Here is an 18,994-nt window from a genome sequence, read left to right on the forward strand (position 1 = left end):
AATACATAAAATAGCTAATTGCAAATTAAATCATGTAGTTGGACAGTGTCTCCAGGGTAGTTTCCAAATACTTTGTTGATTTTTTTTACATAGAGGTTTGTTAGAATGTGTAATACCTTACTACAAATGCTTGTTGAAACTGAATCCGTAACAGGATTTAAAACGGAAATGGATAAATACCTGAGGAAAAATAATGTTCAAGGGGAAAGAGTAAGGGAATGTAATTTGAGTAGGTAGCTCCAATGGAGGAAGCTGTCACCAGGACATACACGATGGGCTGAATGTCCAAATGTTAATATGCTGTATGTTAAAATTTAAAATCCTTAATGCCCCAAGCATTTTCTGAACTTCACCTCACTGTGAATTTACAATTACTATAAAAGAATATTCCCAGATATAATCTGCTAGCTAATTATCAGTATAACCCACCCCTTCAATGTATACTGAAAATATCTAGTTGCATCAAAATATATTAAAGAATATAAATCATATCTTAAAGCAATGATAGTTGCACAGATATCCAGACAAAGTATTAGTTAATTTTACTGTACTTGTCCAGCTAGGCCTCTCCTACCTGACAAGAGTTTTGGTTCACAGGGTAGAAAATATTTACAGACCGCCGTGTCTCACTTCGAGTCAGATACTGGATAACCATTAACAGTGCCTTGAACTACTGTGGACTTGGAGAAAGCTGAACATTGCTCACTTTTTTTCCCTCCCAAGCAGATTTAAGATGTGACATATTCATTTTGTTAACCTCAAAAGAATTGAACCTAAGTCCAGCACTCAATCACTGAGCTACCTAGATGTTTTATGAAGATCTCTCAGTCTGTTGTGGTTGGCCTCCTGATCAAGGCTGCCATCTTCATTGCTTCTCTAAGTTTGGGACTGATTAATGAGGTTTATATATGGCCAGGACTCTTCTCTAAGTTTAAAAAATGTCATGTTTTAGCACCAAATCTCAGAAACAATGACAGTGATACATTCAGAGACCTATCTGGTGCATTGTAAGGTTGTTTTTAACAAAACTATTTAGTACTGGTTGAATGGTATTTTTCACATAAATAGTGAAGGATCACTGGTTTGGTTCCTCTCTTTGAGTCTGACCTGAAATGATACGAGTGAAGATACTTTGGCAGGGAAAGTTAGATCCCAATACATCACAGCAAATGTTTTTCACTCAGAGAGTTGTGGATTGGAAAGCCCTGCCAAGAAAGGCAGTAGAAGCAGAGTCCATTGTGGATTTCAAGAGGGATGTCGAGAGATATATAAAGGATAGAGGCTTGAAGGGGCAGGCGGATAGGACAGGGCAGTGAGATTGAATGAACAACTTGCTCTGAAAGCCGATGCAGACTCAATGAACTGAATATCCTGCTTCAGTGCTGTACATGTACAAACCGAGATCTTCTCTCAGTGCAGTAACCTGGAATGGCTATACTCGGGTCTCACGGCAGTTGCTGACGCTACTTTTGCTCTGTTTTTATCTTACAAAACTACTGCTGACGGCAGCCCTGACTTCAGCACTGGTATTATCAGGAAAGGGAAGCAGTGAAGCCTCCAGGGGTGCTCAGACCCACTTACATTTCATTTACATAGCATGTGTCTGGTAGTAACCCTTCCCTCAGGGGTAGCACTGTATTGTAAATGAAGTCAGCGCTGTTGTCTCTGGAGGTAGTTATTACTGCCTCCTAAGGTACACTTATGTCCCATCACAGGAAGAAACAGCACCCAGCACATAAGTCAAATGGTGCACTGGTCACCAAGCTTTTTGGCTTGGGTCGGGCTGAGTTATTTACCTCACCGACAGGCTGGCATTACAGTGGCAACATTCCTGACCTGTATAGCCCTTCCCTGGAGATCAAGGCACCTTCTGGATGCAGCAATGTCTTTATTGCAATATAGTTTCTACTGGTAGAAGCGGAGGCTGAGTTCGATTCTGGCCACTGGTCAGCTCAGGCCACCTGCATCTGCTATTGATGCAGATCTACAATTCAAGGCCTGTGGGGATTGCTCGTGGCCTATAAATAAAGTCAGCTTTCAAGTGATTGCACATGAACACATGTGACATCCTCCTCTGGCTTAGTTCCACAGCATCGGCAGCCCGGGGCAGCATTACACAAGCACATCACAAATGTGTTGTAATATAAATCCTGTACCAAACATAATTTTGTGTTGTGTGTTACAAATCTGATTACAATGTGCACTGATGGGAAGCATCGTTTTATCGGTTAATAACGTGTATAATTGTAGCCTCTCCCAGGGTGACCTTATCAGTGGTCATTAGAGCATGTTCGGCAGTTCAAGTGATACTTACTGACATTGCTGATCGTAACTTGCAAAAATAGACTAAGTCGAAATACCTATGAAATGTTTTCCCAGAAGGACAGTTGGGTTCTATGGATCAGATTCTAAAATGAGAATATTGTGTAACCTATACAAGTTTAACAATAGAACACCGCTCGAGTTGCCTATCACTTTCCCCATCAATAATGTTAGTTAAACAAAGGGACAATGTCTACCTACCTGGGGGGGCCACCATTCGCTGCCATTTCTGGAATAAACATGTTTTCAGACAGTCTCTTGGGCTGAGGTTGTACGTTTTGTGTCTGGACATCAGCTCTTGCATTGGCTCCAGTATTACACACAACTGCAAAATGGGTAGAAATGACATCGTTATTATACATCATTAATTGCTGACCTAAGAAAAAATAAAAGCTGCCACTTATTTAAACAGATTAGAGTGACTTTAAATAAAATATCTCAGTGAATGGTGTAAGTATTTTGTAAGTGAATGATCATTCTATCCAGATGAATATTGGCCAGGACATTGGGAGAAACTTTGTTTGCATTTTGAATAGTGCTATGGAATGTTTAACATCTGTTTGAACTTGCAGACGCAACACGGTTTAACGACCCATCCAAAGAATGGCACCTCCAACAATCCAGGAAACCCCCAGCACTGCAATGGCAGTGTCAGCCTTGACTATGAGCTCAGAGGTACAGGCGCAGACTCTGGACTGTTCAGTGCCTTGGGATGTCCTTCCGACGTGAGAGGCACTATATAAATGTAAATTTTTATTGTATTTTTGCATAACAGAATAAAATAATAAAGTTAATCCTTGTATTTGATATGGAGCCTTATCACACCATCAAAACATTTTAAACCCTTCACAGGATTGACGAATGCACTGATTGTGTATTTTGTAAGTGAATGATCATTTTATCCAGAGGAATATTGGCCGGGACATTGGGAGAAACTTCCTTCGCATTTTGAATAGTGCCATGGAATCTTTAACATCTGTTTGAACTTGCAGACGCAACACGGTTTAACGACCCATCCAAAGAATGGCACCTCCAACAATCCAGGAACCTCCCAGCACTGCAATGGCAGTGTCAGCCTTGAGTATGAGCTCAAAGTCCTGACATGGGGACACCCTTCTGACTCAGAGGCAAGAATGGTACCAACTGACATCTGAATGTTATTTTGCTTTCCCATCGTTAGAAACAAAGAAGGAACTTGGGAAGAATATTTTTATGGAGCCTTATCACATGGAAATGTCTCAAAGAATTTCACAGGCTGGCAGCAAATTTCTGAACCTTCATCATTGCTCTTCCTAAACCAGCCACTAGGAGGCATGTCAGACCGCCCCGAGATGGCTCTCTTTACTTCCCCCTTTCCTACTCTTGGTGAGGTACCAGGCCTCTCTTTAACTGAATCGTTGAGGAACTGAACCTGGGTCTCACGACTTTTGCATCACTCAGTGGTGCCTCAGCTCACTGTGCTAATTAATATTTAAATCTTAAGTATCCTATTGCCAATCTTTAATGGATTCACACTGTACTCCTTCTTAAAAGAACTCTGAATGCATAATCAATACTGTAACCAGAAAGCTACAGTTGCTCACAGCCAGTCCACGGCCTTGGCAGCCATCTCTGCATTTTTCACACCATGAAAATACACAACCACAACTGAATCCCACTAATCACATCTGTTCTGAGATGAGTAAAAAGCAAACCAGTACCGTGTTAACATGAATAAAATAACGACAAAGCTAAAAGCTGTGTCTCATTATCACTTTCTTGTAAACAAGCTTACTTGGAATCCCAACTACAGCTATTGGCTGAAAGCCCAGGTAGCTCTCTGAATAACACATTAACATTAAACGCTGCAGCATTTCACTTTCTACTTATTAACATTGAAGGGTCCTTATAATGTGCTCCAAAAATGAAAAGCCCTTTTCAAATCTGCTCCAAACATAGCTCAGGGAAAACATAGTGTAGGAAACATAGCTCAGGGAGAACAAGAAAAAATAGTTCCTTATTCATCCCAATGCCAGAAACAAAACATGCATTGTGTATTGAGCTGCCAAATGTTACATGAAATGACACTGAAGTATTACAAGCACATGGGCTGCATTTGGGGTAAATTTTGGTTGATCATTCTGTGCTAACAACTGTATGCTCCCTCCATGTAGATTTCTCCAGTCAAAGTAAGTCAGCACTTCCTTTACTTGGTAAACATGCAAGATAAAAATGTAGTTCTGATAATTCTGTGCGAATAACAATAAAAATCCTTGCATTTATTCTGCCATCAAAATGTCTCAAAGGTATTCACAGCATTTACTGTAAATTGTTGCTACAGTCCATTCTGTACACAAGTCCAGCAGTCAATTTGCACACAGCAGTATCTCACAAACAGCCCCCAATTTTATCTGAGGGAATATTGTCCAGGACACCGGGAAAAATTTCCTTCTCTTTTCGAATAGTACCATGGGATCTTTAATGTCCACTTGAACAAGGCAGATTGGATGGTTAACACCTCATTCGAAGAACCGCACTTCTGATAATTCAGCACTCGCCCTGCACTGAATTGGAGTGTCAGCCTAGACTAGCATGGTCCAACAGGCCACAACCAGCCCAGCGGATGATCACTGTTTTATCTCCTGGCTGCACCTCTCTTCTGGTTGGTCTTCATGAGGCAGTGTGGAGAGTGACAGGAAGAAGAGCTGAGCAGGAGGTATCTATCCCCGCCCCTCCCTGTCACGTTTTGCATTGTCTCAAGCAACCTGGTGAGGCACAGCGAGTACTTTGCAATTCTAAACGTACAGAATGATGAGTCTCAGCAGGAAACGTGAGGTAGATATGGAAAATAGATGATTTCAGTGTAAGTGGCAAGTGTTTATTGAAACTTGTTTATTGAAAGTAATGGAAAGCCTTGTTTGCTTGCAAGTCATAGCTGTGTTGAAGGAATTCAGAGATAGTTCTCAATTATCGATTGATCTGTTTGGGATTTGATGAGCATTCTCTGTAGGGGCCCTCATATGCTGAGTTGATATCTTGTATTACATTAAAAACATTGATTTCCATCTGAGATGATTATTATTAAGTAATACAGTCACACAATTTAAAATACAGGATTTCTGTATGATTCTTTTATGTTTCTGGAAGGGAAAAAGTAAAATATTTCTTATGTGGCCAGCAGACTTTTCTCAAGTGTGGTATCTGGCCCTCAGCGTCCAAAAGGTTGGACCACCCCCGTGTAGACTATGAGCTCAAAGTCCCCATGTGGAGGGTTGACGCACAACTGCTGACTGAAGAGGTGAGATTGCTATCAACTTAGCCAGGCTGACACCAGGCTGTACTCCAAACATTTCTGTAGCGACTCTCTGTTAAACAGTTGGAAGTCAGCGAATAAATCGCAGTGATGTCAGTTTAAAACAGAACTGCAACATTTGGTTACCAATTGGTGCAAAAGGTTGAGCGCCACTTGTGACCAGAAGGTGGCATGAGATACTTTGCTACCTAACGCTAGTCACAAGTGTTCTGATAACTTTTTAATTTCTGTCACTGCTCCACAACAGCTCAATAAAATTATTCCACGAGTAACTAAGTCATACGGGACTGGAAAGGTCCCGTGTTTAACTCCCATTGCGTATTGTGTTACCTGATCTCAGATGGGAAGCTTTAGGGCATTATAGTTAGCTTGAGTGCTGCAGATTAGAGAGGAGGAAAAGCAGCTAAGGTTCCAGCTCCTGATCTCTATCCAATGATCCTGCTAGAGTTGCCTATGGTGGGACATTGGGTAAGGTTTAGGTCAGGCTTGGCTGTGATACCCCTGCAATTAAATAATCTGCCCAAGCCTCAAGCATGAATAATGGGCACTTCGGCATGGTATTGTAGCACTGGACCCTATACATTTGATTTCCAGAGGAAAGAAAAGGAAGTTGAAATGCATTGAATTACAGAATGGGGCGGGGAGAATATTGGAACGATTGATCTTAGCTTTTTGTTTCCTACTATTTAGTCAATTTATATCCAATTTACAACATTCCATTTACCCCAAGGTATTATTATATGTAATAGTGTAAATAAAGAAGTCCATATGCCAAAAATCTGCATCAAAAATAGGAAACACTGGAAATCCACAGTGGACCACCAAAGCCAGTCCAGTCCCAAATGTGACGTGTCTTTTCTCTTTTAAATGTTGATTGTCCAGCTGTGGATTTTTGAAGTATCTTGTGAAGCACCTTATCTGATGGTTTCTGAAAGGTACACAGCACCCACCATTTTACCAGCACTGACATCCTCAAATAATTCCATTGCATTTGGTTGGCATGATCTCCCAGTCATAAACTCAGCATAGGTTGAAATTAATGAGTGAATATTCTTGGCTTGTTTATTTAAAAAAAATAGATTTCAATATTTTTCCTATTGTGGATGTCATGCTTACAGGCCTATCATTTTGATGACTTTTTAAAATTGGATAATCTTATTATGTACAAACCATAATTTCAGATTCAGTTCCCCTCATGTTTCTCTAATTTCCATTCCTATTCTTGGATACATTCCATCTGTTCCTTTTGCCTTATGAATATTCCAGTTCTGAATATTCCAGTTATATGATTCAAAACAATGTAGCTGCATATTGTCTTCCTTTCCCAACACAAGAAAAATATGTTTATAGCAGTTTATGCAATAACAAAGAACACCTTAATCTACGGTGTACCTACTGATAGTAATAAAGTTACAATATTCAAAAATATCCTGAGAGGTATTTTAAAACAGAAAAGGTGGTGAATTAAAAGAGGACAGTAGGGGCGGGGCAGGGGGACATCATCTCAATGTGTTAATCTAACCTGTCTCACCTTGGTGTTAAATTGGAAAATATACTAAGAAACAATAGAAAGCCAGGCACCAAGTCTCTGAAGGTCACCAAATTGATGTCTTATACTGGGCATGTATAGACTTGTTTATGTACTTGGTGATTTGAGTCTTTAGTGAGAGAACTCCATCATAATTCCCACTGTAAAGTTACCTGCCTTGTAAAGTTACTGACCTTTGGAAGACCAACTCTAAGTGCCTTTGTAATAATAATAATGATGATCCTTTGTATTCCACATTTAATATAGCGCTTCTTACATTAAAATGACATCTCAAAGTGCCTCACAGGATATACTACAACGTGTAGTGATTGTGTATTTTGTTGGCACAGCAATAATGCAATAACTTATGCAATAATGAAGAACAGCTTAACCTTCAGTGTGCTTGTTGACAGTAAGACAGCTACAGTATTAGGATACAATACTGCTTTGACACAATATATGTAAAATATTGTTAGTGAGTGTTTGTTTTGTGTCATATACATTGGGTGTAGAATTCCCACAACAATCGGTTGTAAATTATTTCTTCATACGCTTGCTCTAAGTAATGACACTGGAATTATGAATCCTTCCATGTGAACAGCTATATGCATCGCTGATACTGAACAAACTGGCAGTCAGCATCTGCACTGACACCTGCTGCCAGTCCAAAAATTGCCCCAAGATGGAGTTCAGCCACACATCAAAATAACAGTATATATTATACAAAATAACAAACACCCTGGAGTGATCTTTGGGCTACATTTAATCTTAAAGTTCATCTGATGGCTGTAAATCACTCAAAAAGCGAACTTGCAGGATTCAGATGTCACCTACACCTTATTCTGTACAATGTGACTATATTAACGCTATTTACTAAACTAATAGTTTGATTGATCCACTGAAATGTATCTATGGAATAATCAGTGTCAGCCTGGTTCATTTGGTAACCCTCTCGCCTCTAAGTGAAAAGGTTATGGGTTCATGCCCCACATTGGGACTTTGAGCTCATAGACTAGACTGTGTACAAATGAAGGCCAGGGTAAGCTCTGCCTTGTTGGAAGTGCCGTCTTTCGGATGAGAGGTTAGAGCTGTCTGCCTGTTCAGATAGATGTTAAAAGATTTGTTGACACAATTCAAAAAGAGAAGGGAGATTCTCCCAGGGTCTCAGGCCAACAATCTCCCAAATAAAATAGGTCATTCACTTCACTTCAGGTCTGTTTGTCAGACATTGCTGTGCTGTTGTTCACGCCCGCAAAACACACAGTCACTACATTCTACAGTAAATCCAGTTAAGGACTTTGAGATGTTTCAATGATGTGAAAAGGGGCTATATGGAATGTAAGGATTATTATTTTTGTAGCCTCTCCTCACTTGGCAACGGGGTTAGTCATAGGATTCCTGTATTCTGCCCTGACCTGCTGAGTGTGGCACCTGAGAGATTGAGAGGCCATGTTAGTTAGTACCTCGGAACTACAAGTCAGTGAGTGTGTTGAAAGAAAGATTACTGGATACGAACCATCAAATCCAGGGGCCTGCACTCCTCCGTATCTGTTACAGGTAGTTAGCATTGACAGTCCTTGCTAGGGATGCTGGATACTGTATTAATAAATCATTAATTCAGTCTGCCAATGTATGGGTGTGCAGTCTCTTTCTGACGCTGGTTGTCTGTAGTCCTGTATTTAAAATACTATCTGATCAGAATGTCTTTATTATTCAGCAACATTCAGAAAGGTGACCACAGTGTAAGTCTCGCAGTGTAAGTCTATGGAGAATATCTGTTGTTGGTGGTGAAGCGAAAAATGTACTAACGGCTACTTTGGTACATGTAAGCTGTTCGGTTAGGTTTGTGACAGTTAACTTGAGAGCCAATTTGAGATGACAACACTGATATTATTATTGTCTCACCAATCTGTCAAATGATTGACAGAAGGTATTATCAAATTGTTTTCTCCAGCAAATTACCGGGAATCCAGCATCCAATTTTCATCACATACTGTTATGACTTGTATATAAGGAAAAACAAGGCTGCCTTGTTAAACGGACTGTGACAGAAAAAAACAATGATTTTCATGAGCATGTTGTAGTGTACTGCTGACCCATTACAACAACAACTTGCATTTATATAGCGCCCTTCATGGAACGCTTGACAGTGGCGATGTGTAACACCGAGCTGGGGGTGGGGGGTTAGGCATTGGCAACATGACTTCAAGCACTATATTAGTTACACAATGCCAAGAGGGACATGACCTTCATATCATATTGGCTTTCCCATCATAGAGTACTCAAGGGAGAGAGATGTTACATAAACCAGGACCAATTAGGACTGGAGTTTAACACTATTTGTGTTTGGAATTGTAGTCACTGGGACTGAAAAGTTGCCAGGCTCATTTTGTTCACTCATGCTCAGCTGTCAGTGAGGAAGAGATGTTTATCTTTTGACTGTGTCTAGGTTCAAGTCAAAATACCGGGAAGTGTCATCCACACCAGGGAAAGACAGAAAGATGAATGCGGAGAGTCCAAAAATTTGAATCGTTCAAGTCAGCCTATTGAAAGGAAAAATAGACGATAGGGAAAATAGACGCATGACTGAGAACATTGTTACACACAATGGAGGTGGTACACAATATAATGTGAGCGTCAGTCATCCCATTAGATCGCGATCCCACTAACTCACACACTGTCGACAGGTACCTCATCAAAATCACTGCTGCTTTTATGAATTGTGTGTGCACGTGTGAATTTAAAAATAGTTCCTAAAACAAGCTTGAGATACCAAAGGCATTTGGGGGTTTAATTTAAGGTTTTTCCACTTCTGTGCTTTCTGGTCTATTCAGTTCATACACACAATAATCTGGCCAATAAAACAAGCCAGAGACCTTCTTCCAAGCCTTTGCCAAGGCCATTATCTCTGGAGCCGGCTGGCGGGAGGTTTGTGTCATTTGCTTGGGATGACTCACCCTTCAATTTCCCGTTCCTTTTGGACAAATTTAGCAACTTGAACTCTTAAGCAGAAGGAATTACTTCTGAAGGGGAGTACATAGGCATGTGGGCTTGACAGGATGCTAGGGTGGGGAAGGAAAGGTTTAGAGTCAGAAGGAAAGCTGATAAAAGATTTGAGGAAGGATCGGAGGCAGATGGAGCAATGTGATGGAGTTCCGTTAGGAACAGGCGATGTACCAAAGCTGGCAAGCAGCTTGAGTTTGTACAAATGGAGTTTCCAGTACTAGTCCAGGGTGGATCCTCAAAGCAGTATTTTATTCCTCAACAGAACTGCTGTGGAGTAACTTTCTGGAACAACTCCATAATCTGAAGACGTTTTATGAGCCGAGTTTATATAAATCTACTCTTAAATCATACATGAGAACAAAATACCAGACTGAAGTTATTAAAGTAACAATCTGTTAAAGATTGAGAACCAGTTAGAATAAAGGCAGAGCAAAAATGTGCACACATGATAAAACCAGGAAAGCTGCTTCAGAATGCAGAGTCAATTGACATGTTTAAAAGGGTGATAGATATTCGGAAAAGAGATGGAGAAAAAGGGAGGAAATAGGATCAAAAGATATGTGTGATCTAATGAAACTCCAACTCTAACTCAACTCTATCTCTCTGCTTCCACCCTCAATTCCAGAACCACTGCTGTTCCTGACGGTTTTCCTGTCAGATATCAAGTTCTGGATAAGAGCTAACTTTCTCTAGTTGAATGTCGACAACAGAGGCCCTCCTGATTGACCCCGTCAGCACCTTCTCACCTCAGGTGTCGACAGCATCACTATACAGGGATGTATACAGATGTACACTATCCACCTCACCAAGCCAGTATGGAACACCGGTGCCTGTTTTGACTCTCAACTGTGCTTTAAACTTCACATCCATGTCGTAACCCGTTCAGTGTTTCCCCACCTCCGCAACATTGGTTTTCCTCCCCAAGACGTAATAGCAGAGGCATTGATCCAATCTTTTATCATGTCCTGGCTTGACTATGTTAACTCCCTGCTTGCCAGACTTCCCAATTCTTTGCTCCACAGGTTTCAGATTACTGGCTCCCCATACACCAGAGAATCGAGACTCGAGATCCTTGGCCTCACAGTTAAAGCCATCTATGATTTTGCACCACCCTGCCTCTGTGACCTGTTAAAACTTTACCAACCCGCCTGCTCTCTCTGCTCGCAGGCACAGGCCTGCTTCATGTACCCCTAACCTGCCCGCCCCACCATCGGCAGTCGGACCTTCAGCCGTCCCCACCCACTGGAACTCCATGCTGGAGTCTCTTCACTTTGCCCCTTCCCTTGCCTCCATCTCAAGACCTTCCTCTTTGACCACTCCCACCTCCCTTGCCCCCACTCCTCTTGAATCCAGTCCCCAGCTGTGCAAACCCTAGACTGTCCAGCACCTTGGGACGTCCTCCCGACATGAAAGGTGCTGTATAAATGCAATTAGTTGTTGTTGAAATGGGGAAACATGGGCATTACTGCACCAACTTAGTGTGGCACTGACCTGATGGTGTTGATAAATACTCAGTTCATACGTCACCTTTCGGTGAACATCATCATAGAGAACAATGTAAGTTGGAACTGGGACACTGAGAGCGTCTTGAAATTTCAACAGCATACTGATAACCAACAATGCAGTAGAAACTTAATAGGTGCAAATCAATTTGATCTCTGCTCAGAAATGGCTCCTGAAATATTCTTTGCCAGTCCAGTGGATGGCCCAAGAACTTTAAAGGGGCTAACTTTAATGTTATTAAAGACCCAAAACCATGATGTTGCTCAACCTTTAACCAATTTGGTCAAAGACATAAATGTCAAAGATTCAAACTCCCATTCGCTCCACTGGGTATGAGAATAACCTGGTCATTATTCTAACAAATACATCAAAAAATCCTTTGGATCTGGCTTTCTCATATCCTCTTTGTAATTCTCATGTGAAAGATATTGAGATAATCACTGGTTTCCTGTTGGGCTTGGTGGCACGGAGCCAATTACCTTCCTGTAGAAGTGCTGGTCGTGTTCGATGGAATTGAACACTTTAAGAGTAACTTTCATGCCTGTTTGACAAACTGAATGTCTGCCCTCGATTTACAATTAACTTTTTACTCACAAATCAACCACATCCTTATTGCTGCTTTTCTGCATTGCAGGAAGCCAGAAACCTGAACCCCAGTTAACAGTTTGTTTACCAAAAGGTTTGTAGCTTTCAAATAATGAATACTGTATCTGTATTCCTGTATACTGTATGCAAGTCTTTATCATAATGGGGCTCTATCACATGTTTATCTTCAACACTAATGATCCTTTTGTTTATAATGGGAGGTTGAAAATTGTGAGGTGACAATTATCCCGGCCTTCACAAATGCAATCAAAGAACTGATTTGTATTGACTGGCTGTGTGCGTGGGGGAGGTCACCAGAATAAGGTGTCAGTGGTGCATTATAGCAGATCCAATCAGCTTTTGTCAACTACACACTTGGGAGCATGACTTGTGCACTAGCACAAGAGTGAGTTTTCAATCTAGGTTTGCCAAGGGTGTCATTTTTATACTGGTGAACTCTTCTTGATAAGAAAGCATGCGGGGTGTAGGGCTGGGATGAGTAAAACTGGCACACAGAGCTATTTCTTCAGGCACACAGATCTGTGGAGCTGCTTGTGCAATCAGGAGAAGATTAGAGTCTTCACCTTGGGAGTTTTGCGTCTTCCCACCTAACTCGGATCTCCATTTTCCCTCACACATCCAGCAATAATGCTTTTTGATTGGATGGCTGAAGCCAGTTATGATTGATTAATACATTTTCCAAAAAAATACTGTTAAGACTGAGTTAGTCCAATTATATTCTAAATGCTTCTATTATGTAAATAAATAATCATTTAATTTAATGCCTTTCATGTCAGGAGGGCCTTTCAAAGCGGCTCTGAGTCACAAGGTTATGGGTTCAGGCCCCACGATGGGACTCCAATGCAGTGCTGTGGGGGCGTGTTGCATTGTTGGAGGTTGCCATCCTGTGACTAAAACATTAAACCATGACACTATTCGAAAAGAGAAGGGCGTTTCTCCCTTTGTCCTGGCCAACAATCTCCCAAATAAAAAATTCTCATTCACTTCATGGCTGTTTGTGGGACACGGCTTTGCAAACTGGCTGCTGTGTTTCACCAACAAACACAGAATTAATCCACTTTACAGTATATCCTGTGAAGCACTTTGGGATGTCTTGATGACGTGATAAGTCGCTGTATCAAATGCAAGGATTATTACTCATCTTAAAAAGCTTCTCTACCCTGGTATAGTGAATAGCTCTAGGGAAGAATTCACTGAAAATAGAGCACTTGTGGAGTATATTAAACTGTACTTAACAGCTCATAAAAGCAATGAACTCAGTGCCAGATTTCCTTCAGAGGCTTTGATGCTATCCTGTGTGTGGATACTGTAAGGGAAGTCCACTATGTTTCAGACATCGGGGATATTGTCTCTTTGAATCTGCAGTGGAAATATTACATTTTTCATCACTTTCTGAATAAATTGCACAATCAATTCCCAAATCTTAAGAAGTGAAGTCTTAAGACTTGGGAACGAACTTTGTCCCACCTGAAATAGAACAATGTACACGTGGACATTCCTCACTCACATAAACTACATGGAGAACTACACAGAATTGTGAAGTCTTGTAGTGTAGTACTTAGGGCATTCGCCCTTAAGAGACAGAACTTGGGTTTGATTCCCGACAGAGCCAAACGTTAGGCAAGTTTCCTTATTCCACATGTCTCTGTTTACCTAGAAATATGTAGGAACCTGGTTGTTAGGCGATTGGTGGATCGTTTTCTGGGGTTAATAATCTCTTCAAAAAATAATAATAATAATAATTTGGTCATTCAATCCACGACTGTTTGTGGGCAAATGCTGTGTGCAATTGGCTGCTGCGTTTTGCACACAAAATATACTGTAAATTCACTTTACAGTATGTTCAGTGAAGCACCTTGAGACGTCTCAAAGACATGATAAAATGCAGCATTATTATGGTGATGCGGCAAAAATACACCAGACTTCATAGCAGCAAGTCACATACATGTGACCCTTTCCCCTCCCAGCCTGATGCAAAGCAGGTAATTACTGTATTATCAAAAGGTCTAATATCATGTTTCGTGTACCATTGATTATCCACTTCGTCCTAGAAGTATATAACTAACTTTATATTTGCAGTATCAGTGCAAGGTAATATAATAATCTTTGCATTTGATATAGCGCCTTATCATGTCGTTGAAACGTCTCAAAGAGCTTCACAGAATACACTGTAAAGTACAGTGAAAATGCTGTGGGTGAAATATGGCAGCCATATGTGCACAACAATGATCCACAAACAGCCATGTGAGCGACCAATTTTATTTGGATGATTGTTGGCCAGGAAACTGGGAGAAACACACATCTCTTTTCAAATAGTGCCATGGGATCTTTAACGTCCTCAACAGGCAGACGGGACCTCGGTTTAACATCTCATCTGAATGACGGCACCTCTGACAATGCAACACACCCCAGCACTACAATGGATTATCAACTTTCACTATGTGATTCAAGTCCTGACTTGAAACCATGACCTTCTGACCCAGAGGCAGGACTGAGAGTCCCTGAGTCCTACCACTGAGCCATGCTGGCACAGGTAATTACAAATACAGATGCCATCAAGTTAGGGGGAAATGTGGAATTCGGAGGAGATGGTTAAGATCTTACAAGGAGAGCTAGATAACGTTTACATCTGAGCTATTACCAGCAAATTAAATTCAGTACAGGTAGGAAGTAAGTTTGGGGTTGATGTGGGTAGGATAGAACTTATGAAGGAAGAAGCTGAACAAAACTAAGGGATCTTGGGTCTTGCAATGTCCAAACAATATGCGGCAGCAATAAACAAGGCAAAAAAGATCTGAGCTACGCTGCCAAATCAGTTCAATTCAGTTCCCCAGAAATGATGCTCAAGATGTACAGATCTCTGGTCAAGTTGCACCTGAAGTACTGTTTGTAATTCTGAGTTGCCAAAATATAAGAGGGCTGCCCAGGCCCTAGACAGAGTGCAGAAGAGAACAAGGATGGCCTCCAGTGTTAGAGGGTTGAGTTACACGGAACAATTAGATAAGCTAACGCTCTTCAACAGTGGTGCGGGGGCGGGGGGGAATGATCATTAGTGGTGCTATATTCCTATCGTTCTCCGTGCTGTCTCATACTTCCTGCTCCAGCTCTCTTCCCATCATTCTCTATGCTGTACAATTTGGTACAATTACTTAATCTTATGAACTGAAAAGGACAAACTAGATTGTGGTGCTACAGGGAATAAGAAATGGACAATCATGGGATTCCAGTTGTAAAGCTCTTAAAGAGACAAGCATTTAAATAATTGTACCAAATGGGTCACCTAGTATGCACAAAACATAAACCTAAAATGTTTCTTTGTAGTGTACAAACTTTATAAGAATCTTTCAGGATGGAAAAAATCTTTCTCCATCCCGAATACACTGAACCATAAAAAACAAATTGTAGGTGATTTTATGTACTAATGCTCTTAGATTCATGGGTCATTAAATATTGGTTTTGTTAAACCCCTGCAGTTATAGTTGACACATTTAACAATAAGAACTGCTAAAAAAAAGTCCTCACATTCCACTCCTACAGACTGAACTCAATAAAAAATAAACTGATTTATTTCATTCATGAAAATGTAATGACGTATACTTTGAAAAAAACTCACTAACTGCCATTGTGCACACATCATATCAGTTTGCCTTAAGCAATTTTGAAAACAGATTGGTGAACATGAATGCTTTAGAGTTAACCACAGCAATCATCATAAGAGACCACGACAGAATTGGTGCTTTCTTCTGTGATGAAACACAGATTAACTGTTAACAATAAAGTATATGTACGATAATGTCAATGACAAATTGGGGTATGGCAGTCGTTAGGCATGTTTATTATAACAAGGGTTACAGAAAGAACTTTTACTATCTGTGTGGTCTGCAGAGCCAAAAAATGAAAGGTGTTTTGACTGGGATTTGAAATGTCAATACATGAGCCACAAGATATTGTTCATTTAGTACAACCATCCCCTGCAGAGCACACCACGATTGTGTGTCAGTTGCTAGTACTTTCACTTATGAATCAGAAGGTTGAGTTTCAAGCCCCATGTCGGGACGTTCAACTCTGATAGTCTTGGTTGACCCTTCAATGTAGTGCAAGGGGGATGTTGCATTATTGCAGGTGCATTAGTTGAGATTTTAAACCTAGGTCTTGTTTACATGTTCAGGTGGACATTAAAATTCCATTATAATCCTTGCATTTTGATATAGTACTTTTCACGTCTTCTAGATGTCTCAAACCGCTTCACAGAATATACTGTAAAGTGAATTGACTGTAAATTTGTGGGCGAAACGCAACAGCCAATTGCGCACAGCAGTGTCCCACAAACAATCGTGGACTGAAGTGACCAATTTATTATATTTATTTAGTTAGTTTTTAATCAAAGGTAAGGATTTTTATTAATAACAAGGCCAATTCTCCATCATGAAGTAAGAGTTTTATTTTTACAAATTAAATATATAAAACCACAGCAAATTACATCATCTTCTTTCTCATAAAAGAAAACCCCACTTGCCTTTTTACTGGTCCCCTCTCTCTTGTAGCACTGGCTTTGGGGAAATACCTCAAAATTGGGAAATAAAGGTTAATATGTTTACATTTATAAACCTCTTAAAGGGACAAGCATTCAAGTAATTGTCCCAAATGAGTTGCAAAATATGCAAACCTAAAACGTTGCGTACAGAATGTGGATTTTACGACTGGCTTTTTATTTGGTCCATCATTTCATGTGACTGATCTCTCCCTTCCTGCGGGAAGAAGTTCCCTTAAATACCATACATTATATGAATAATTTGAGACATGACAAGTGTAGTACGTTTGGAAGAACTATGCAACTTTTGATCCAAGGTTTCCAAAACTTTCCACTGTGATGGTAGATTAATCCATACAGAATTCATCGCCATCAACATCTCCATTATGGTAGTATGCAACTACCAGGATGGTAGAAGCCGGACTAGATGGACCTTGTCTTTTTTCGTCCAGCAATTCTTATGTTCTTATGTACCTTCTCAGCTGAGTTGCTGACTTTTAATAATTGTCCTGGCCAGCTTAGGCTTAGCCATTTAAGGTTTCTTCAACTCCAGTTTCCCTCAATGGCACATTGGCACTGTGACACCCCCACACTCCAGTCCACGGTACAAATTTACTTACTGCCTTCCCCTCACTGCGTCTGAGCATCAAAACTACCACAGATCTACCTTCCATTAGATACAACTGTTGTAAAATATCTCAACAATCATTTTGGTTGCAGAATTAATTTATTGCAGTGAACAGGAGAATACAGAACTGAAGCATTGAACTCAACAACTCACAGACACTAGAATCTGAAATACAGTGTTAGCCGGTATTTTTTCCATAATGAACATTTTTTTTCTCTTTCATCTGACTCTAGGGCATAGAGATGTATCCATTTCTGTATTGCTTTTTCAAAGCAGTATAGATGGTATCTTGAAACATAGTCAATTGACTAAATTATTCTTATTCTCCTGACCAAGGATATCTGGAGAACTACCGTCTCTTTTTATGAACAATAGCATAAAATTGTTGTTGCCCACCTGAAAGCAGGTAAAAAACACTTTGGTTTAATGTGTCATCTGAAAGACGGCACCTCCAACAATCAAGGGCTTACCCCAGTACTGCACTGTAGTGTCAGTCTAAGATCTCCGATGTGGGTCTTGAACCTGCAACTTGCTCACAGGTGAGAATTTTACCAGGAGCCAAGCCGACACACAAAACTGTTTAACATCTTCCAAAACTACGAGGTTTTTGAGGTGCCAAATGACTTTTAATGTGTTAAGAATGGAGTACACAAATGATTTCGAAGGCCCAAGTAAACAATGCCCTATATCACAAAAGCATTGTAATCTAGATTTGTTTCAACATGCAAAAGTTCAGAGAAATAATAGGGCCCACAATAGTAAGTGCCTAAACAATGAAACAAGTTTAAGTGATTACTTAATAGACTTACTGAGAAATAATTTTGCAATAGATTAAGTGGTAGATGTTCATTTAAAGACTCCTTCCAAACTCCTTCACTATGCTAATAGCAAATCTATATTTTGTTGCTTCCATTGATCTCAATTTAATTACACATTTATTTGCAATTGATATTCTGAAAAACAGTTGTGCTCAAGTTGTGGACTGTATAATCATCTCTATAAATAATAATAAAATTATCAGTCTCAAATTGCAAGATGTATATTTAATTTGCTAATAGAATTCATGTAACAAGTAAATATGCTCAATTTAAACTCAGTGGTGTGTGACAGTATAAAATGTTCATTTGAAAGACATAAACGTAAATAGGGAAAAAAATAGCACTCCAAATCAAACTCCTGAATTAAAAGTCCAGACGATATATTACATATCAGTAGGTAATTGGTACAAAGTAAAACATATAGAAATCTCATTTGATCAAACAAACCTGCACCTTCAGCACAGACAGTGGACAACATATCTTTTCATGAATTCTAGCCCAAATATTTAACTTTCTGGAGGAAAACTGCACAATTGCTCCCCAATCCCCCAGAAGTAACAATAATAATAATCCTTACATTTGATATGGAACCTTATCTCGTCTTTGAGATTTCAAAGCGCTTCACAGGATACACTGTAAAGTGAATTGACTGTATTTTGTGGGTGAAACGGAATGGAGGATTCGGAGATTGACATAATGACAAATCATGAATCCTAAGTCAACAAAGTCCAAAAGAAGGCTAGCAACCAGGGTTTGGCTC

At 40.1% G+C, this 18,994-nt stretch overlaps 1 protein-coding gene across 9 annotated transcripts in view; it reads right to left on the reverse strand.

Moving 5' to 3' along the window:
• Window positions 1-18,994, reverse strand: part of LOC103175802 (LIM domain-binding protein 2) — a 261,273-nt gene that overhangs the window by 15,259 nt on the left and 227,020 nt on the right. For 7 of the 9 annotated variants that reach the window (XM_007889013.2, XM_042340880.1, XM_042340881.1 and 4 more), the window contains 2 exons: window positions 16,774-16,821; window positions 2,524-2,647 (listed from right to left, as the gene is read on the reverse strand). In XM_007889013.2, the coding sequence (XP_007887204.1) occupies window positions 2,524-2,647; window positions 16,774-16,821 (172 nt within the window). The remainder of the gene's footprint in view (window positions 1-2,523; window positions 2,648-16,773; window positions 16,822-18,994) is intronic. The other 2 variants (XM_042340893.1, XM_042340890.1) reach the window with 1 other exon arrangement.

The sequence above is a fragment of the Callorhinchus milii genome, unplaced genomic scaffold (genome assembly GCF_018977255.1).
Source record: "Callorhinchus milii isolate IMCB2004 unplaced genomic scaffold, IMCB_Cmil_1.0 Scaffold1, whole genome shotgun sequence".
Lineage (NCBI taxonomy): Eukaryota > Metazoa > Chordata > Chondrichthyes > Chimaeriformes > Callorhinchidae > Callorhinchus > Callorhinchus milii.